The 24,119-nt window shown below is 37.8% G+C and overlaps 1 protein-coding gene across 3 annotated transcripts in view; it reads left to right on the plus strand.

Moving 5' to 3' along the window:
• LOC123868153 (TBC1 domain family member 12-like) overlaps nt 1-24,119 on the plus strand; it is a 71,698-nt gene that overhangs the window by 36,461 nt on the left and 11,118 nt on the right. For 2 of the 3 annotated variants that reach the window (XM_045910541.1, XM_045910543.1), the window contains exon 2: nt 14,262-14,516. In XM_045910541.1, coding sequence (XP_045766497.1) covers nt 14,262-14,516 — 255 coding nt within the window. Of the gene's footprint in view, nt 1-9,512; nt 9,625-14,261; nt 14,517-24,119 lie in introns of those variants that run through there. The other variant, XM_045910542.1, reaches the window with a different exon arrangement.

A 24,119-nucleotide genomic window follows, 5' to 3' on the forward strand; every position in this document is an offset into this window, starting at 1 on the left:
TAAACTATAAGAGAGTGAGAGAGAAGTCAATATATCGTAATACATGTCTTACTCAGTCTCATGCGCGTAGATAATGATGCCCTCGCGCTCAAACCCACAGAGGCATTAAAATTGAATTTAGGGGATGATTGGCCCTCTGAATCGGTCTGTCTTCTTGTAAAAGGTTTTAAAATAGTTGTCTGGTGGACATATATAAAAATGGAGCATCAGAATTTACGTGCAGTTAAGTAATTACTTATTTTGGGAGCTTTAAAGCGTCTGCAAAGCAATACGGCCGACGCGGGAAGTGTCTGGGAGTATTGGCGACATATTTTTAAGGATATTGCCTAAAATATACGTAAAAATCAGTTTGGCGAATTTACGTGAGGTAAGTAATGTTTTTATGTACCTTGATTATCAGATACCTGAAAATTGGCCGTCTAAGCAAGCTAGCACGTAGGCTAGGCATGCTTTCTTAGTACTTACTAACACTACTCAATCGTACATATTTCCTGTGTCAGAAAATACGTAACCTCTGGTGGTCTTGGGATAAAAGTAATAAGAAAACCAGAAAAGAGCTGATAACTTCCAAACGGCTGAACCAATTTTTTTGGATTATAGCTAAGAACACTCTCGATCAAGCCACCTTTCAAACAAAAAAAACTAAATTAAAATCGGTTCATTCGTTTAGGCGCTACGAGGCCACAGACAGATACACAGATACACAGATACACAGATACACAGATACACAGATACACACGTCAAACTTATAACACCCCTCTTTTTGGGTCGGGGGTTAAAAATAATCTTTATGCCTGCCATTTATTGTATTATGAATGTACATTGTAGAGACCAAGAGTCTTTTATAGAATTATGGTGTATCATTATGGTTGAGCGGTCTTTTATTACTATTGGTCTAACGCGGGTGATCGCTTCTTTTCAGCAGCTGAAGTAACTAGTGTAGTTATAAAGTGTTCTGCTATGTTCTTCCTCTCTTTCTTATCTTCTTCTTTCGTTATTGCAAGTTGTCTCAATCTAAACTGTTCATCTGTTACATAATAATTGGTTACTCTATTATTTTTATTATTTTCGTTCAACCATGCTTTTGTTATTAAACTATGTATTATTCTTTTCGAAGAAGTGAAATAGAGTTATAGTTCTCTAACTCCTGCTTATTTCAAAATAGTATGATATTTTATTAATTTAAACTTTATCGTCTTGAGATATCTTAAATAAGATAGCAAATCTTCTTAAAGGGGAAAAAGGCGAATAATTTAACGCAATAAGCTAAGTGTTGAAGTCATTGTTAGTGGCACATTTTGTATAATTTTGCCATAAGTTTTTTGTCGCTCTGATCCACAATCTTAATTAAGACCATGACTAATATAAAGTAGGTGGTTAACACTGAATTCTAAGTCAAGTAATAGAAATGATGTCTGCGTACTTTATACTTGAAGCTTAGATTAGGAATTGTTCTCCGCTGCACAATCCAGGGGCATTTATAGGAGCTCTAGGATTTTTAGCTACAGATATAATACAAAAGCACATATCCAAAGCAACAGAAATTAAACTGTAAAGCTATGCAAATACAAACGTTTTTACAATAACGCGCACAGATGTTCGCTGGCATCTCTGCGGCTACAAGCTCTCGCACCTTTACCAATTCTATAATAATTCTGAATTGAGTGATGGTAAAGATAAAGCAATTAAAACGTCGGTCCGCGTCGCCTCCAAGCTCCGGGGTCATTTAACTAAGTTGTCCCGTGACCTCTCAACGCTGTATGTTATGCGAGGTCAACCTCATGCCGTTAACATGCATAGTGCACTCAACTAACTGCATTTCTCTTATAATAACTTTGATTACAAATGAAAACATTGAACCAAAATAATAACTAAGTATATGCTACATATACAAGGGCCTAGATCATATCCGTAACATCCCGACAAGCTGAGGTTAGGAGCGAAGTATAGTTACTACCAAAAAAAATAATGAGCCTCGCGACGCGAAGACACAATTTTTTTTCAATGTAAGAACTTTGCAAACAGCTGATTGCGGAAATGAGCTCGTAAAAAAATTCTGTGCTGTCAAGTAGCAGTGAAAACGACAAAGACTCTTTCGATATTGTCTGTCCATCTAGCTAGTGGGAAATAGAATCATCTAGCCCCGATTTTCTTGATCTGCGCCATATAATTTGTCCTTGGTCTCCTTTTTACTAACTGAATAATAAAATCGAACGTAAAATAAATATGAGTAATCCAATAAAACCCAACAGGTAAGCCTACATAATATCTATGAAAATCGTACTCGTTCCAATTTCCTTTTTAGATTGGTGTGGTGATTCCGTTGAATGGAATTTCACTTTAGTTTCTATCTGGCAAAGTGCCTGCCTTTTCTACTTGTACCTCTACTCTATTGCTCACGCACCTTTCATAAACTTTCGTAAGTGCGGCCTCACTTTAGAAATAATCGAATTAAAAGATTTCAAACACTTTTTTGCGCTGCAAAGAGCTAATTTACTTTTTGCTTTCGTAAGTTTAACTATAATTATTTTCGTTGGATGCGAAAATGACATCAAATTAAGTAAAAGATTTCAAACACTTTTTTGGTCGGCAAAAAGTTTGTCTACTGCTTTTATTACTTTTATAAGTCAAAATTTTTCGTTTAGATAGTTTTTTCATGCTACAGTCGTAAGTAATTATCGTTTTATAGAACTTAGTGCACACATCGAAACGATTTAACTTCTGTGAACATAAAAAAATTATGTAAAACTACGATTGTTCTAAAAGTTATTATTTCATTCATGTTCGTGTTGAATAATTAACTGCCTATTCTGTATTCAAGGTAATGCAATGGATTTTTCTAGTTTTTCTGTTGGAAAAAAATTTACACGTAATAGCGAGCGTCAAATGGCAACTAGATAAGTACTAAATATTCCATTTTTAACCCCCGACCCAAAAAGAGGGGTGTTATAAGTTTGACATGTGTATCTGTGTATCTGTCTGTGGCATCGTAGCGCCTAAACGAATGAACCGATTTTAATTTAGTTTTTTTTTTGTTTGAAAGGTGGCTTGATCGAGAGTGTTCTTAGCTATAATCCAAAAAAATTGGTTCAGCTGTTTAAAAGTTATCAGCTCTTTTCTAGGTTCTTGTAACCTTCACTTGTCGGGGGTGTTATAAATTTTTAATTAACACTTGTAAATAAACAGTTTTTTTCTGAAATAAGAGGGCGGGTAGAATTTTAAGTTTACACAATTTAGATATGATCTTGTAATTTTACCTCATGCTCACATAAAGATAGCTCCACTTCATAATAAAAGTTTAGAAACTCTACAATGGGTTGTATCTTAGGATCTACGATCTTTTGCTAGCTTTCAGCTTTTGTTACCACTTCGCCATAGAGTTAGTCATATTTTAACATTAAGTCCATGACTATTGTTACTTTGGTTGTTACACTTTACTATAATGATTATGTTTAAATAATAGGATACGGGCAGTTACATCAGGCGTAATACGTACCTACACTATCATTACAAAATTAACTTCGACTCGCATCTTGTGGGAACCAGATTTATAGTTGACTAGCTGATGCCCGCAGCTTCGCCCGCGTGGATTGGTCAGATCCCCTGCAGCATCAGGATTGAGGAGTTGGACTCCAAATTTTTATGAACCAATGTCGCAAAGTTCCTCTATCGATTAAAAAAGAAATGACGCAAATCGGTTCAGAAATCTCGGAGATTTCGGTGTACATAGGTAGAAAAACACAACTCCCTTTTTGAAAGTCGGTTAAAAAAGTAGCCTATTTTACGCCCTGGTCAATCCTCTACTTGCCTGTGAAAGTCCCGTCAAAATCGGTTCAGCCGTTCCAAAGATTAGCCTTTTCAAACAGACAGACAGACAGACAGACAGACAGACAGACAGACAGACAAAAATTTTAAAAACGTGTGATTCAGTTATGGTATCGTTCAAATAACCATATGAGCTTAATATGAGGTAGTTATTTCGAAATTACAGACAGACACTCCAATTTTATTTATTAGTATAGATTGTTAATGGTTTATGAAGTGTAGTGCCTAATGTCTATATTCATAGGCGTTTGTGCAAAAAACGTTCGATTCATGAATAATTCTACATATCGATATTTCGTGTATGTTTTCAACTATTGTATCATCATCATTGTTGTATTGTTGTTTTCAATTTTGCGATCGATCTTTCAAGATTCATATCTTAGTACATCTTAACTCTGTAAGAAAAAAAGCTTTGAGGAAAATAAAACGATTATTGGTGGGATCACATAAATATCCAGCATCCTTCGCTTTGCAAACTCGCACATCCGTGGTTAATTGGACTTATCTGCCTGACGTAACGACGAACAGCTTAAAGCACTACTTGAGACACGTGTAAAAGTATTGCTATTCCTTTCATAATGCTAACTAAGATTTATATTCGTCAAGAATAAGTTTAGAGATCCAACAGAATTAGCCAGAATTATAATATTATCTAACACCCGCATCATTTCTATTACATCGTGTAATCTCAATTGAATAATCTCAACGAGCATTCTTTGTATCTCAATTGTATGTCATATAATTCTTGTATATTCTCATGTCGGCGCAGCGCGTACCAAGCACAGGCTGGCACTGCGCGCGCGTCGTTTTTGTTACGTCGACGTAGGACCTCGAATTAACATTAGCTCACGAGCACAACTGAAAGGATTACATTAGCTACAGAACGTATGGTTCAATTTGTAGTTCCCTAGGTAACAATAATTTGCTAGTACAGTATTTTTAACCCCCGACCCAAAAAAAGGGGTGTTATAAGTTTGACGTGTGTATCTGTGTATCTATGTCTCTGTGTATCTGTGTATCTGTGTATCTGTCTGTGGCATCGTAGCGCTTAAACGAATGAACCGATTTTAATTTGGTTTTTTTTGTTTGAAAGGTGGCTTGATCGAGAGTGTTCTTAGCTATAATCCAAAAAAATTGGTTCAGCCGTTTAAGAGTTATCAGCTCTTTTCTAGTTTTCTTGTAGAAAAGAAGGTTAGATCACCGTTAGGTTCATAATATGATGTCAATTGACAAATGTCAAGCTGTCAAGATGGACGTTGCCTAGATATACATAATTATTTATTTGAAAATGATTTGTCGGGGGTGTTGAAAATTTTTAATTTGCACTTGTTATTTTATTTTATTATTTTTACAAGCAATTCCAACCTAGAGATACTTCAGCGATTTCAGAATATCGTACTAAGAGCAATCTCTGGAGCACCATGGTTTACACGGAATGGTGAAATCCACAGATACTTAGAAATGCCAACAATGAAAGAGGAAGTGAACAAGTATTCCAAAAAGTACGAGCTTAGACTGGAAAAACATCCTAACGCATTGGCACAGAAATTGCTTGTAAACATCAATACTAAACGCCTTAAAAGATGGCACATATATAATATTAGAATTGGATGAGATGAACATACTCCATAATCTACAACACGAAGACAGAAGAGGAGATATTTGCTGGAATGCCCCCTAAACTATTTTGAAACTCATACTCGTCTAAAATCTGATTATGGATAGAAAGCCGATAGCAGATAGATACATTGAAAAAAAAATTACAGTTGCACAGCCTAAAATGTGGAAAAAAAACTTGCTTTCTAGAGTCAACTTCAATATTATTAAACGAAACACGTTCACTGGCGTTGGTGTATTATTGATCAATTTGTAATGATAGACCGTGAAAACAGTCGACCATGTTTTTCTGTGACATTTAATTAGTAGCCACTTCTTACCTTATGGTACCTTTACTAATTTCTTTAGGGCACAGTTCGTTTTGTTTCTTCTTTAGGTATTAGGTACCTTTCGTACTTATATTTATGTATTTCTTTTGGCGGTCCAATTTTATGTAGTTTCCTAATTTCTCACTTTCTTTGGTGCTACCCTTTGTAAGTTTGATCAAAATTTACAATTTACTAAGGCAATGTACTAAGAAAGTTTTTCTCCATCTACGTCGTGTAGGTACTATATGTCCAATCTTCCTAGATGTTAACTTTGAAGTTTGAACTTGATTAAACGGTAACAATCGAATTGCCTGTTGGAGGAATTATGCCGCCAATGGAGAATACGATAAAATGTCTCAATATTCAAATGCATTCGATTTCAATTTCATAGATAATCAAGATTTTTAAATACAAATATATCAGATGTATTCAGTTATCTATGCTGTTGTAATCATGTTACAACAGTATAGTATAGATGACTGAATACTGGTAATAGGCGAAGAATCCCTCAGCATCCGCTGCACGTGTACATAATTACAGACGGATGTTTTAAATAACTACCTATAAACCATCAATCATCATCTGTCTTTCTCATTTCTCGTAACTACTTATGATGAGTGAGGGAAACAGGAAATGTACCTCTGCACAGGCTGTTAAAAATTTAGAAGCTAGCACCTCCTAATGATGATTTGAAGAAATACCGACTAAAAGAACCAGAAATACTCCATCCTTCAAAATTGTAGATCTAGAAACTGTCGTGATTGTTATGTAGATTACGAACCCTATAAAGATATTAATAGATAACGATAAAAATAAAGAGCATACAAAGTTAAATTTTTTAGGTTACCCAAATAGGCATAGAGATAGATCATAGAGGGAGTAAGAAAATGTGGACATAGAGAAGCGAGGCTATGATAGCCAGAGGACGCCGGTTCAATCTCTGCCGGTTTCGCAATTTTTATTACAATTAGGTTAGAAACTTTTTCAAGCAAAACTTAATGTTCTTAGGTTTTGAAGCGCATTTAGTTGTTACGATTAAAATAATTAAATAATTGATTCATTACTCCGCCTACCTCGAATAAAAACTAACCACGTCTTAGAATACAATGGTGATTGGTGGGGAAAAAGAGGACGCAAACAACTTGTAGGAATACCATCGTTAAAATACCAACAGTCGTGTTTGGTGATACCATCTGCGGTAGGGTTGTCAGCCAATATAAAAAAAATAACTATAGAGTACCTACCCCTTGAACCAGACGGCTCTTCGAGTAGAGTGGTGGTTGCGGAAGGGTAGGACGTTGACCTCCTTGATTTTTATGTCAACTGTCGTCGCTCTACCTCACGAGCGGTCTCTGTGATACGATACAGGTACCTATTACTTATTGTGTTTTTACAGTCACCCTCAACCGGAAGATTACTAGAACATAAACAGTCTACACACCTGTTGGTCGCAATCAATAAAATAAAAGTCACAGAAGTACAGCCAGAATACCATAAACCAATTAAGTACAACAATTGTGATTATTGGGCATTTATAACTTCTATGCTAGCCCCGCTGAAGAAATTTGCTTCAACCTGAAACAAACCCAGATAGTTGAAGTACTTTATTGAATTAATCAAAAAAGGGAATGCTTAGGTTAAAAGTTCATTCAGATTTTTCGATGTTTCGACGTTTTGACTTACGAGTATGCTGCCAACATTTTATTTTCGTCTTTCGCATTGTTTTCTAACAAAGATTGGCAACCCTAAATTTGCGCCTGTTATTGTCTCATACAGACAGTAGTTCAAATATAGCCCCAAGTACGGTGGAAATATGATTTATGATCCAATGTACCGGGTCTTAATAAGTCAATATTATATTATGTTCAACGCAAATTGTTGGAAGGACACATGCATTGACGTACGATATTATATTTCTCGATTAATATAAAACATCTATTATGTTTATATTTAATTTAAATATAAAACTCTGGGTTTGTCTATCTATACGTTGATTAAAGTTTAATAAATTATTATTATAATTTTACTAACAAACTCAAAAACCAAATTTTGGTCAACTTAGTTCTCAGATTAGGCTGGGATTTCCACCTGTAAGTTTTACTCACGTAATTAACTGATAACTTTAAAGATTAATGTACTTATAACAGTGTTTACATTAGTAGATTTGTCGTAAGTATATCATGTCAGCTACTGACGTTAGTAATACCTACTTACAGGTGTATCCGTGACTTTATATAAATTACGCAAGCGATGTCCAACTTTTTCCGCAAAAAGCCTTCTCATGCTTGTTAAAACTCAAAATCAAAATTCACTTATTTCATACTAGATGACGCCCGCTACTTCATCCGCGTGGGTTTAGATTTTTCAAAATCCCGTAGGAACTCTTTAATTTTACGGAATAAAAAGTACGGAATGTATAAATCCAGGGTCCATCTATCTCCGTTCCGAATTCCAGCCAAATCCGTTCAGCAGTTTTTGCGTGAAGGAGTAACAAACACACATACATACACACAAACTTTCTCCATTATAATATTAGTTTGATAAGACCGGACAACTAGTTTCTCTTATGTTACTACTACCGGTTCGGAAAGGAGATTCTACGGAGAAGTGCCGGGAAGAAACTCAGCGATTGCTCTTATCAAATCACAAAAAGTTACAAAACTGTCAATGCAACAATACACTACACCTTGTGGGCAACTGAAAGCTGAGCCGGTTGTTTCCACGAAACTTTGTCAAAGTTTGGTGACTGTTACTTCACAGGCTAAGTGAAAGATTTTTGCATTCCATCCACTTTCGAAACTTCTGTTCCATAGATTACCTCCACAAATGAACTCACTTACTCTATCTTTATAGTAATGGAGACTGTCATTATGTGCTAGAAAACGGAAAGTACCGGATATGTATGTATTTTCTTACTAAGCACATAGTAATAACTACATTTTCTGTTTTTACTGTCATTTTACATCATACTGATTTCATTCAGCCGATGGACTTTGGTATATTGAACACAAACTACTAGAATATTGAAGTCTAATTAATACTAAAACGCACTTACATACAAGGTGTAACCAAAACGTTAGAAAAAACTTAGGGTTTTGTTGTGTTGTACTAAAACTACTAACTACACTAAAACTACAAAACAAAAAACTTGTTTTGTTTTGTAGTTTTAGTGATTTAGAACTGTTCAAACTCGCAATGTATAGCGTGCAAGTTCGGGTCAATGCCCCACCTACGTGGCATTGACCCCGAGTGGCCTATTTACGTAACGTTCATCGACCTCTAGGGTCAGTCAGATTTTTTATTTGCAATATACTATTCTGAGCTTCAAAAAAATGCAGGATTTAAAAAAAAAATCGCGCTTTTTTTTGTGTCACCATAACGGTAATTATCAGTACTATCACCTGTCTTCGTTTTTGCTATCGTTCTGGTTACACCTTGTACATATAATATGTTTGAGAGCTCCTCAAATATTAAATTCAATTTTCGGCGTTAGCTATCTACTTATACAGACCATATCCATTACTTAAAGGGTGCTTAATGAATTGGTTGATTAATTATAATTTATTATTCGGCGGTTACGAGAAATCAATACCAGTTATAGTTTATTTTGAAAGGGTAACTAACGCTTTGTGTATTGATTATGTTTCTTAATTTAATAAAGCGATGATAAATCTATATAGCATTGCATGAAGCCATATCAAAAAGTAGTATTAAAACATATTTTTATCGCTTGCAATAATAAATTATTTTAGTTTAGATCAGTCACGAACCTGTATTGTTCATACTGTGTGGATTTTCAGGTAAATTTTTAAAGAAGGATTTTATGTGGAGTTTAAATGTTTAAAGAAGACAAAAATGTTATCCCGTTGTTTATGTAAGTTTTTTTTTATTCACACCTGATGGAAAGTGATGATGTGCCTAAGATGGGGTGCGTTTACCTAGAAGATGTCTATTCTCTCTTGTTTTAAAGATACATATGGATGGTAATTGGTACCTAGAAAACAGATCGCGGAAAAGTATTCCAAACCTTAGCCATAAGTGATTATAAATAAATAAAATAATAAAAATAATTACACTAATTAGCTCAGAATACATAATAGTAATAGCAGTCGAAACATAGCTTGTTTTGTAAGACGTCTTGTTCGCACGTCCTAATGTTGATTGGGTTGCTGGATCTACGGATTAACCATAACCAATATTATTAATTAGTGAAATTGGACTTGGAACGTGTGTGCACTGTTCAGCCAACTAGTATTGACGGCCTCCCTGGCGCAGTAGTAAGCGCCTGGCTGTGGTCTTATAAGTGAGAGGTCCCGGGTTCGATTCCCGGTAGGGGTTTGGAATTTTATAATATGTATCTAAATTTCTGGTCTGGTCTGGTGGGAGGCTTTGGCTGTGGCTAGTTACCACCCTACCGGCAAAGCCGTGCTGCCAAGCGATTTAGCGCTTAGAAACCAAAGGAGTATGGGTTTAATGAACACTGCCCTTCCAGGTTAGCCCGCTTCCATCTTAGACTGCATCATCACTTACCACCAGGTGAGATTGCAGTCAAGGGCTGACTTGCATCTCAATAAAAGAAATAGTATCTATAGTGGGTACCTACGCCCCGCATACCCACACGTCAGCCGCGCTATAGCGCATCGGATTAGTGCGGGGGCTATGCACCCCCAATGCCATCTCGCCCTGTCGCGAACTATAGTTGGCCGAGCTGTAGCTATTTTGTACTGTGTGTGTGTGTGTAACACAGTCCAGTAGTGATCCGTCGCAGTAGGTCTACTTGCATAATGTATTACATTAAATAATCACACTTTCGCTAATTAGCATCGGCTCCGATTAAAATTACGTTAATGAGTTTACCCGATCGTAATTTCAATGCGAAATTCTCAGAACACAGAATGCGACATCAGTATGTATTTTGATGCGAAACTGATAAATCTAGTATTTAATTTATTTAAGTTATCACTTTCTTCTCTAACTTTGTCGCAGCGCCACGACACTAAGTTACGAGAAAGTCTAGAATCAAGATTAGACTTTCTTTTTCACAAAATTAAAGAAGAAACCCTCATCTAGAACTAGATTAAATACCTATCACCGATACTTTCTTTTTAACTTTACACACAGTTCAAGAAGGAATCTTATCTAGAATCTGGAGACTTCCTTCTTTATCTTTGTCAGTGCTACCAGTAGAATAAACACCAAAGTTTGACAGCTACACAGATAATTTTTTTTAACAAGGATGGTGTCTATTAGTCAAATTAGCAACTTTTTATCAAACGTCAAAACACTCGCTTAGTATTGGCGCTTGTATGAAATACAATACCTGGATGTGTCATTTTACGTCATAAAAATTTATTTTGAATTCGTACTTTTTTTAATTAAATCGGTAATTTAAATGCTTAGCAAACTTAAAGCCAACAGTAGATGCAGATTTTACGAATTTCGAAATAATAATTAATAAGAAATATTTTTTTTTTGTCATATTAGGCATCATTCAAATTATTTTTTAAGTTGCAGCAAGAATACCACAAAAGCCAATTACAACAGTTACGATTATCACAACTTTCGTGCTAGCAGCTAGTCCCCAGATTATAATCAGATACTTCGTCATTCTTTAAGTCTACTACTTTCTATCTTATAATCTCGTATTATAATAGCTGGCGAATCCCCCCTTTATTGAGATTATTATCTGGAGCTATAAACTGCATCCACTCTTCAGATCCTCTCAAATCTTTTGTACATCTAAGCCCTCTTTTCTTTCTCTCCCATCTAGAGTGCATTCAAGATTCACTCTAGCACCTACTTAGTTTAATAAGGGCCCTGGCTAGAGGTACTGTGGATCGACGTTGTATCGATTTACTTAGAAGCCATTGAAATCTCAATAGCTCGTCGGTATAGGCGGATTGAATTTAAAAATATCTTGATTCGTGCTTCACTACTTCACACAGTTCGCACTTTTATAGTCTCCCAAAGATAACACTAACAAGTCTCTATTAATAAAAACGGTCAAGTGCGAATCGTACTCGCACGCGAAGCGTTCCGTACCATCGCTCCACAAACTGTAACCACAAATTCACAGTTTTCGAGGTTTTCCGTTTATAAGACAAGATATGATAAGATATATTTCTATAAGACATTTCCAGCTCCTTCTCATGATTCTAGGTCCTATGATGAATTTCTGATTCCCTTGACGAGTGTTGACGGATAGATAGACAGACAACAAAATGATTCTATGAGGGCTGACAACTAATGGACATAGGTTTCTTGTTGAGAGGAATCACACACCGCAGTTTTGCGCTGGCTGATATAGCGGCTCTCTGCAACTCGTTCGATGTTGTCTCTAGCGAGTGAAGGGTCTTCCAGCGCTGCGTTTTCCAGGACAACGTTGGCTTAGGATTCCAACGTCTATCGGTCCTTCGAATTATGTGCACCGCCCATTGCCACTTTCGCTTCATAACCCGTTCGGTTAAGTCGATTACCCTAGTTCTTTTACGGTTCTTCTCAATTCTGGATTGATCACGTTGTTTCTTTTTTGTAAGTTCTTAAAAAATATCTTCGAACTAATAACAATCAGCTATTTTATTCAAACGTTTACATTTGAATAAAATAGCTGATTACGTTACGTTACGTCCGTGGTTACGTTTCGCGAGGAAGCACTTTATCGCCAACTCCGCCCACGATCTCGAGATTAAATTATCACACAATGATATTCCGGACGAACGTCTGCGCTCGCGCACTGCTAGTATACCTACATGAGATTTGATAGATAGATAGATAGATAGAAAACTTTTTTGCACATAAAACGAAAAAAAAAACACCAAAAAACAATTTTTTTTTATTCAATTAAACTTTTACAAGTACTTTTGAACAAAGAAACTAACTAAAAACGATTCAACACACGTAGGTAAATATTATTTACCAATTTTTTATTAGCTGTAAATTTATGATATTGCAAAAAATGCGTCAACAATATAATATTTAAAATTGATACTTGCAAAAATTACAAGGCAATATCAAATGTTTTCCGGAATTTGATACCGAATTGGTTACGCTTAAAATCCGATATACAAGATACAAAATTTTTATTTGCAGAAACATTTTTTTTTTACAGTTAGATGTTATTAAATACATATTGTGTAATACATAGTAGGAATGTTTCACCTTACATAATCAGGCATGCAAAATTTGTACAAAGTCATTCTTCATATTTAAGTTACAGAGTCATTCATATTAAAGATTCATTTATTAACCCCCGACCCAAAAAGAGGGGTGTTATAAGTTTGACGTGTGTATCTGTGTATCTGTGTATCTGTCTGTGGCATCGTAGCGCCACGATGCCACAGAGCGCCATGCGTAAACGAATGAACCCATTTTAATTTAGTTTTTTTTGTTTGAAAGGTGGCTTGGCTTGATCGAGAGTGTTCTTAGCTATAATCCAAAAAAATTGGTTCAGCCGTTTAAGAGTTATCAGCTCTTTTCTAGTTTTCTTGTAGAAAAGAAGGTTAGATAACCGTTAGGTTCATAATATGATGTCAATTGACAAATGTCAAGCTGTCAAGATGGACGTTGCCTAAATACATAATTATTTATTTCAAAATGATGTTTTGGAAAACTCAGAAACTCAGATAGTAGGCGCGGAATAGTCCAAGAAAATCAGTTCAGTCGTTTGAAAGTTATCAGGTCTTTTCGGTCTTTTCTAGTTACTGTAAGCTTCACTCGTCGAGGGTGTTATAAATTTTTAATTTACACTTGTTTAAACTATTCTTTGAATTTCAAAAATTCATCTACTGTGTAGAAGCACCTTTCTATTAGCCACCGTTTAAGCCTTAATTGAAATAAGTTTAATGGAAGTTATATGTTGAAAAAAAATATCAACTTGAAATCTTTAAAAATATGCCAAATAGATTCTCTTGAGTGAAAAAAATATGCTATCAAAATTGGTGCAGAGTCGTGTTTTATCTATCAGTTAGTTACCAAAAAGTAAGCGGTTGGTATCAGAAACGTTGTACAAAATCGATTTGTATGAGTAGATTTATCATCGGATGTCGACAGCCTTTCATCTTCATCAAATCTATACATATAATAAAATTGTAGAAAAGTTGTGTCTGTACAATGGAAATATATAAAAAAAAAGTAGCAGGGGTTGTTATTATATCGATGCCGAACCCGAAATTGTAATTAATTTTTTTTTTGTCTGTTTGTCTGTTTGTCTGTTTGTCTGTGTGTTTGTGCACGCTAATCTCAGAAACGGCTTATTCGATTTAGATACGGTTTTCACTAATATATTGTAGTAAGCTTCACTTAGGATTTAGTGTTTATTTCATGTCAATCGGTTCATAAATAAAAAAGTTATGTCAATTTAAAGAATCACGGCGCCTCGCGCCTGAGCGTCCGTGGCTATATAAAGCGCGAAAAGTCACTATTCCACGCGAACGAAGTCGCGGGCACAGCTAGTATCTACTAAATATAGGATAGCTGTTAATAAGCGACTTACATTTTTTTCCATTGTTACAGAGGCGTCTTCCCATGGAAAAGCAGTTCATCATCCAAAAGCCAAGACTCAAGTGTCGGTTCATCTTGGCGGTTATTCGGCAGTAAATCCACCTGCAACCTCGATAAGGCCCTAACCACGGAAACACAGAACACTTTAAGTCCTGCATCATCAGCTGCGAACACTCCTCATCATCACAAGAGGCAAGGCAGTTCAGCAAGCGAGAAGCAGTTCGAGGATTTGGTGGCCAGTTCTATAGCTCTCATTCAGCATGATAGGTAAGCTTGAACTTTGTTTTTAGTGTTCCGTATCTACAGAGAGAAAAAGGAAGCTTTATAGGATCACTTCGTTGTCTGTCAGCCTGTCGACTCTGTCAAGACCCGTTAAGGGAATCAAAAATTATAGGGTACTTCCCGTTGACCTTAGAATCATGAAATGAGTTATAGCATAAAGTTATATAAGTTATATATTTTATATAGTTATATAAGTTAAAGGAAAAAATTCCGAAAACCGTGAATTTGTGGTCACATCACAAAATATGCTTTTGGTTTTACATCGGTCATGGTAACGTGGCACTCCCACTCCACTCCTCTCCACTGCCCTCTGGCAGTCTTTTTAGGGTTCCGGATATAAAATCGAAGAATCCCTTATTAGTTTCGTGCCATCATAACCCCAATTCATGCCGTAAATAAATGAGTTTTTTCGAGAGTGCACCACCACACAGGCTCTACTTCTCTTCTTCATACATCCATTTTGCGTATCTCTTTAGTTTGTTGGTCCATCTGTTTGTTTATAGAACAGGCATTTTATATTAATAATAATAATTAATTGATCTAGCATTACTTTCAATTGAAATACTGCATCTGTTGATTGGACTGTGTACTTTGAACAATGCGTTCATCGCACATTATGTAGATTGCTGGCACATAAACAAGGACCAGCGTTTGTTCCTCTATAGAGAACGGGCTGGCATTTCGCGGAATGGAATCTTAGATCGTGGGATTGAAATGATCTCTAACATTTCAATTTAATACCATACTTATCGCAATCACGAAGGCGCGTAATTGAACTTACTCGCACCAACCTGTAAAGTGAATGTTCCACTGCTGGGCCAACACTATTACTCAGTACAAAACGTATAAGAGGCCTTAAGACGCTCTGGTCGTTAAGTACATTTTCTAGCTTTTAATAGCTAGAATTAATGCTTTCTCAGTTCTGAAAATGTATGAAACCAAAACACCATATTTGCGCCATGGACTTATAATACTCACTTGCGCTTGACTTTGACTTCGCTGCCATAGTGTTAAATAAATTGTACCCCAAAAGGTTTCATATTGCGTCAGTTTCTACATTGTTGGTGGATTGGACCAAAATGACTCAAGATCCTTTCGCTTTTGCTACAGCTAGGCTCTGAATCAAACGTTTTCTAGCTGACATGCTCGGAACCTGACAGACGATTGATTGACGGCTTCAGGCTTATTCGTACAACTCATTCGATTGTTTTCTTATGATAACAGATTTTCTAGATAAGGTAAAGATTGAGTGGGTTAGTTCTAGCCTCATCACCATTTAATCTAATTCCTCATCGAAGATTAGCCGCGTTTTACTACCTTATCTTTAGTTGAGTGCACAGTTGTGAGTCCATTAAAGTCTTCAATAAAAAAGCTTTCAACAATTTATAAAAAAATACAAGTATCATAAATCTATCCGCACTAAAAAAGTATAGTAGACACCCAGACTTTGGTGCCATGTAATCTATCAAAGCCATCTACATCAGGTGTAGGCACATGTAAGTAAGCACCTATAATCGGAATAACAATTTATTGTGATGTCGGTCAATCACACCCACCGTGACCTCACGACTCACACAGCACGGCCCCGATCTGCGGGGCTATTGAACTACCCACGACGACGCATAATTCAATATCCTTAATGGAATTCAATAATTCATAAGCCTTGATATGAAAACAGGTGGACCTGAAATGGGAAAATGGAACCCTTAAACGGAAAACTTGACAATATACTTGTGTTCGTCGTACGGGCCGTGTATCCTAGTTTTCCGACAGTACATTGTGTACTATCACAACTAGCATGTCAGTTGATCCAAATTATAAAAGGAAAAGGTGACTGACTGACTGACTGAGCTCTCAACGCCCAGCTCAAACTACTGTGATACAGGCTGCCCTAGTTTAGTTATGGGGCCGGGACTCCATGAAACTCGCTTGAAACTGGACGGATCGGGATTAAATTTGGCATGCAGATAGTTATTATTACGTAGACATCCACTAAAAAAGAATTTTTGAAAATTCAACCCCTAAGAGGGTTAAATTTGTGGGTTTGTGTGTAAGTTAAGGGTAAACAAGAGAATCATTAATAGATGAATATGAACAGAATAAGAGCCGATTAAAATAACATTTAGTGTGGGATTCTCATGATCAAGAAAATCTGGTTTTATATCGGGCGCATAGAATAAATAATGATTTCGATACATTATAATTTTTTTTCTAAGAAATGATGAACGAAGAATTTCTAACTTGTGCCAGATATCGGTAGCAACTTTTGAAACGCACAAATATGCGGTTAAATCGACCGCAAACCTCAGCGGAGGATGAAATATTTTCAAAATGTGATAATAATTAGCAGAGCGTGACATTGGTGAAATTGTGGTAACCGCGCCTTACTCGACCACGGATCTCGGTCAAACGCATTGCGATCTTGGTTCGTGAACTCTGCAATTATTCTTTCATTAGGGTTCCGTACGCGAAAGGTGCCAAGGGGACCCTAAGGGGTATTACTAAGCCTCTGCTGTCCATCCGTCCGTCTGCCTGTCAGTGGATCGTAATAGGTAGAGGTGAAATTTTCATAGAATAATGTTCTATTCTACATTTTACTAGCCGATGCCCGCGACTTCGCCCGCGTGGATTTAGGTTTTTCGAAATCCCGTTTGAACTCTTTAATTTTCCGGGATAAAAAGTAGCCTATGTGCTAATCCAGGATATTACCTATCTCCATTCCAAATTTCAGCCAAATCCGTCCAGTAGTTATTGCGTGAAGGAGTAACAAACATACACACACACACATACACACAAACTTTCGCCTTTATAATATTAGTGTGATATTCTATTTAGATGTATTCTATTGCCGCTATAACAATTTTTTTAAATAAATAGATTACACTGAGCAGCATAATAGTATAACCATGCAACATAATCATTAATTATTACTTATCAATCGCGTTCCTTATAATTATAAAAAAAAAACTGAAACCTTAGCCTGAATGTAAATCGTGCGTGTAAAGTAATTTAAATGCATTGTGTTTATAATTTATTACTTATCTGTAGCAGTTCATAAATAATTACGGGGTTGAAGACCTGTGCCAGTTAGGAAACCTAGATCTAATCGAATAAACAATATATTTTTAACAAATCATTACTATTGCTGTGTAGTATTTTATTGTTAACATGAAAACTAAAAACTTTTTTAGCATAGGTAAACAGAATGGTTGAGAAGAAACAGAACCGGTTAATATCAAAACATCTATGTTGAAGAAAACGTCTGCGCCATGTTTAATACGCCAAACGTATTAACTATCGTTGAAATTCGCGAATTCTTCGTAGCGTAAAGGTTTCTTATAGAGAAATAATTAATCTTTGAGAAAAACACTAAAGTTTCAGAATAACAAAGAAGAAATTTTAAAAAGCAAAATTGGAAACAAGTGTAAATTAAAAATTTATAACACCCCCGACGATCCAAAGTATTTGAGTTTTCCAAAACATCATTTTCAAATAAATAATTATGTATTTATGCAACGTCCATAAAAACACGTAACAAAAAAAAACTAAATTAAAATCGGTTCATTCGTTTAGGCGCTACGATGCCACAGACAGATACACAGATACACAGATACACAGACACACAGATACACAGATACACACGTCAAACTTATAACACCCCTCTTTTTGGGTCGGGGGTTAAAAATAGGGTCAATAAAGTATACAGGTGGGGAAAACAGGGGCGAACAAATTGCGTACTGCCTAGTCGCCTCTTCCGCTCTAGACGCCATTGTTAGGAATTACAGTCTCGCCTTGGCTTTGCTAACTACATAATCAATAATGAATCGGATAATATCCTGGGGTTATGTAATTTCGCCGTACTGCATAATCAATGAATCGAGCTACATTTCGGATTTATGTTAAATCTCTTGTTAGGTAGGTACTGTCCTAGAAACCATCGTTTATGATACCTATGTATTGTCGTCAAATCACATTATAAGATTTTTATATAAGTATGGCTTATAGAAGGGCAAATGAAACGAAACGAAGTAAAAACTGAATCAATTGGGAGCATCAGATACATAAGGAGCAAAACGGAAAATCTACTAATGTCAATTAGAATAGAATAGAATGGAACATATTTTTTAACCCTCGACCCAAAAAGGAGGGTGTTATAAGTTTGACGTGTGTATCTGTGTATTGTCTCTGGCATCGTAGCTCCTAAACTAATAAACCGATTTTAATATAGTTTCATTGTTTGAAAGGTGGCTTGATTGAGAGTGTTCTTAGCTATACCTAATTCAAGAAAATCGGTTCAGCCGTTTGAAAGTTATCAGCTCTTTTCTAGTTACTGTAACCTTCACTTCTTGGGGGTGATATAAATGTATTCAAGTAAAATTTTACAAGTGCTTTTGAATCGTCAAAATAATTTACCACTGGTTCGGAATACCTTTTAAGTATTCACTGTTTACTTATAAGACCTCATAGTCATTCAAAATTACTAGCAATCAGTGGTAGATAGATGCCTACAGGCTCCCTTTTATAGCGTGTAATTAAGTATATTGTGAGCTTGAGCAAAAAATTACCTAAACTTAAAACTACAAATGAAGAAATAGGTGAATCAAATCAAACTGTTATGTATGAAAACAACGAGATTCCGATACTGACTGGTTTATTAATAAATTAGACATACCCAGTGACAGTTGACACACATTATAAGTTCCATGACTACCTACATATTTCATACATATCATTGTCCTCCTCTAATAGAAGACTATAATAGACAGGTAGGTATTATAGATAATCTCTTAAATAGTTCAACAGGTAGGTAGGTACATTAGTCAAATAGAACTTAGAAACAATATAAGAACTAACACACACAAATAAGTTAATATAAGAAGATCTAATACAATCGCAACAAATAGGTAGGTACTTATCTAGTATTATAATTAATTTTAAGGCATTTTATTAATACTGTTTTATCTTTTTAACACATTCTAATGCAGCTGCCCGACGCTGGCGCATGCCCTCTTGTTCTACTTCGATCGAATTAGCATCTTCTTTATTTAAATCGTCAACATGACCGGATATTGAACCTTCTTCAACGTTAACCGAACTGTCTTTCGAATTTTCGTTCTCCGATAAATCACGAGCGTTTGGGTTTGGGGAATCGTCCGACGTCGGAGACACTAAGGCCAAAGAATGACGAGACTTGCGTTTGTCTGTTAGTATTTGATCTATGTGGCGCTTCTGTACCCGACCGTCCCTAGCTTTAACCACATACGTCACCGGACTCTTTCGTTCTAGTACTTCACCCTCCGCCCATTTAGCACTATTCTTAGCGTAATCGCGTATCCACACGGCGTCGCCGGGCTGCGCCTCGCGCAGCGTGTGCGGCGGCGCGGCGCGGCGCTCGGCCGCCTGCTGCGCGGCGCTCACCCGCTCGGCGGCGTCGGGCCGCAGCAGGTCGAGGCGCCCGCGCAGGCGCCGCCCGAACATGGCCACCGCCGGCTCGCGACCGGTGGTGCTGTGCTCTGTGTTGCGATACGTGAAAAGAAATCTACTGAGCGCCGTTATATCGTCTACATTTTCGATTAATGCTTTCTTTAGAACCCGTTTTATAGTACGAACGGCGTTTTCGGCAGCACCGTTGCTGGACGGGTGATATGGAGCTATGCGAGTATGCTTAATACCGTTCCGTTTAAGATACTGCCCGAATTCCTCCGAGTTATAAGGCGGTCCATTGTCACTCTGGACCATTTTCGGGAGTCCAAATTTAGCGAATAGTTGTCTCAAACGACTTATAACGACGGTTGCCGAGATCGATGTTAATTTTTCAACTTCTATCCATTTTGTATGGGCATCTATGATAATTAAGTAATACGCGTTGTTGAACGGCCCTAGGAAATCGAGGTTCAAGCGTGACCATGGCTCCGCGGGCCAGGGCCACGAGTGCAGCGGCGCGGCGGGCGGCGCGGGGCGTTGCGACACGCACGCTGCGCACTGCGCCGACACACGTTCGATGTCTGCGTCCAAACCCTCCCAGTATACATAATTACGTGCGATCTGCTTCATTTTGACGATACCGGGATGCCCATCGTGTATTTCTTTCAAAACTCTCTCTCGCAGTATTTTAGGAATTATCATCCTATAACCCCAAATTAAACAACCTTGATCTATATGTATATTATCCTTTCTATTAAAATAAGGTTTTTCGGATTCTGATATCGCTTTGTTCGGCCAACCGAACATAACGTAACCGTACACTTTACTCAATATTGGGTCCTTCGGGATCTCCGTTTTAATTTCTTTAAAACTAAGCGGAAAATCGTCTCGAATGAAATTAAGATAGCTACCTTTTTCGTTCTCACTCCTGACTCGACTATCGGCCGAGTGCAGGGGAAGCCGAGAGAGTGCGTCGGCCTGACAGTTTTCCATAGATCTTACAAATTCAATTTCAAAATCATACGCACCTAATTTAACCGCGTATCTTTGTAGACGGCTCGCCGCGGTCAAAGGAATACCCCGTTTTTTCCCAAATATGTAACTGAGAGCGCGGTGATCGCTACGGAGAATAAAATGCCGCCCGTATAAATATTGGTGGTGTTTCGTCACCCCGAACACAATAGCGAGCGCCTCTTTGTCTATTTGTGAGTAGTTGCACTCCGCGCTCGTGAGCGTCCGCGACGCGCAGCTCACCGGCCGCTCCACGCCGTCCGCGTGCCGCTGCAACAACACCGCTCCCAAGCCGTAAGGACTGCTATCCACCGCTAGTATGAGAGGAAGGCTCGCGTCGTAATGCGCCAGCACCGGAGAGCTACTCAGTACCTTTTTAATTTTATGAAAGGCGTTCGTGCACTTTTTGTCCCAATTCCACTTGACATTTTTCTTAAGAAGAGTATACATGGGTTTTAAAATATCACTCATGTTCGAACAAAACTTTGAGTAAAAATTAACCAGGCCCATAAAGCTTCTTAACTGTGTTACGTTCGTAGGTGGGGGTGCAGCGACTATAGCTTCGATTTTTTTATCATCAGTGTGCAAACCGAATTTATCAATTTTATAGCCTAAGTATGTAACACTGTCTTTAAAAAATTGACATTTAGACCAATTGATTCTTAAACCATTTTCATTCAAACGGTGTAGCACTGCCCTTAAATTTCTTAAATGTGTACCTTTGTCTTTACCCGTAACACAAATATCATCAGCGAACACAGCCGTCGAGGGCAATCCACTCAATGTTTCTTCCATAATCTTTTGGAAGTTCTCCGGAATACATTTAATTCCAAACGGAACGCGCTTATAAACAAAAGTACCTATGTGAGTCGTGATTGCCGTCATCGGCTGTGAGTCTTCTTCTAGAACACACTGCTGAAACGCATTAGATAAATCGAGCTTCGTGTATTGCTCGCCCCCACCTAGTGTGGCGAACAGATCCTCGATCCGTGGCAGCGGGTAGTGGAAGTCTTTAAGACGTGGATTTATGGTGATTTTATAATCGCCACAAATGCGAATAGAACCGTTAGATTTAACAACAGGCACTATGGGTGTCCCATAGTCCCATCTGTCAACTTTGTAAATAACCCCTTCCCGCTGCAAACGTTCGAGCTCGCGCTCCACCGGTTCTCGAAGCGCAAGCGGTAGCTGGCGGGCCTTCACGAACACGGGCGTGTCGTCCTTTAAATGTAAACGCAATCGCGACTTAAAAGTGCCCAGGCCTCCCGCGAACACTTCGGGAAACTCCTTTTTTAAATTAACAGCGATAGACTCGTTACTGGACATGTTATAACATTGAATAACAGTTAATTTTAATTCTTTTATCCATACTCTGCCCATGAGAGGAGGGCCCCCATTTTCAATTATATACAATTTTAATTTTGCCGATGTAGACCCACAAGTTACATCGACTAAAATATAACCGATCGTTTCTATGACGTCACCGATATAAGACTTTAGAATTAAATTCTTGTTTTGTATAGGAAATTTGGAAAAATTCCTATCATAATATTGCTTAGATATGGCTGAAATTTTACTTCCGGTGTCTATTTCAAATTTGTGACTCGCGTTATCGATATTCAAAATCGCATGATAGGGGCCACCGTCTCCGCCGCTAATAATATTATTAAAATGTCTATCGTCGTCACTATTAGAATCGGAATTATTAAAATAGATCTGACCTTTCTGTCTCGAACCACCACTCACTACACTCACTTCACTTTTGCCCTTCTGGGGGCATCTGACCTTCAAATGACCTCTGTCCCCACACAGATCACAATTGTAGAACCTATATTTGCATCTCCCTTCTGGATGAGGCCCCTTTGCGCACCGACCGCAGAGGCCTCGGGCCCCCGCACTGCTGCCGGCCCTGGGGCCGCCGCCGCCCGGTGCGCGCTGGCCTCGCGCCGCGCCTACCCGATGCAGGCCGTCGTCGTCCCCGGCGCCGCCGGTCACAGATGCGAGCCCGCTCGTCGCAGCCGTCGCGCACGCCGTCATCGCATGCCGCTCCGCCGCCTCGAGAGCCAACGCCATCTCCACCGCGCGCCGATAGTCAATATTCTTTTCGGCAAAAAGCCGCGAACGCATCTCCTCGCTAAAAAGTCCCGAGACGAACTGATCTCGAAGATTCACTTCGAGTTGTGCTCCGAAATTGCACGTCTTAGCGAGATGTTTCAAGCTTTGTAGGTACCCTTTTACCCCTTCGCCTTGTTGTTGCTTTCTTTGCCGAAATATATGTCTCTCAGCTATCTCGGATCTCTCGGGTTCCAGATGATCTTTCACTAACTTCACCAACTCGTCGAAAGTTTTCTCTTCCGGTTGCACAGGTGAACACAAATCACACATTAACGCGTAACACTCTGCGCCGACTAAGGTGACTAACGTGGCAACGTGGAGTTTAGCTTCGATATTATTCAATACAATAAATTGTTTAACTCGACGCACGTACGCGTCCCAATCTTCCGTCCCCGCGTGAAAACTTTCCACTTTACCGAGTGGCATTATTATATTTTAAAGAATTTACTTCAAAATACTAATTGTTTCCACTTCGTCGCCAGTGTTATGTATGAAAACAACGAGATTCCGATACTGACTGGTTTATTAATAAATTAGACATACCCAGTGACAGTTGACACACATTATAAGTTCCATGACTACCTACATATTTCATACATATCACAAACAAAGTGGAGAAAAAAAAATCTATCTTGCTGTAACTTCTAAGGTGGCTGACGGAGGTGTTAAATTATTATTAAAGCCATTGGACCCAGACAAGAAAAAAGAAATTAAATCATAACAGCACGTTGTTCAGCAGATCTGATTGCAGCCAAGCAGTCTATAAATTAAAAATAAACCGGCCAAGTGCGAGTCAGACTCGCGCACTGAGGGTTGTGTACTCAGGTATTTTTTCCAACATTTTGCACGATAAATCAAAACTATCATACATAAAATAAATAAAAAATCTGTTTTAGAATGTATATGTAAAGCCCTGTCATATGATACCCCACTTGGTATAGTTATCTTACTTTGAAAGTTGAAACACATTTTAATTTTTTTTAAATGATGTAACCACAAATTCGCGGTTTTCAGATTTATTCCTGTACTTGTGCTATA

This window comes from Maniola jurtina, chromosome 9 (assembly GCF_905333055.1).
Source record: "Maniola jurtina chromosome 9, ilManJurt1.1, whole genome shotgun sequence".
Taxonomy (NCBI): Eukaryota; Metazoa; Arthropoda; class Insecta; order Lepidoptera; family Nymphalidae; genus Maniola; species Maniola jurtina.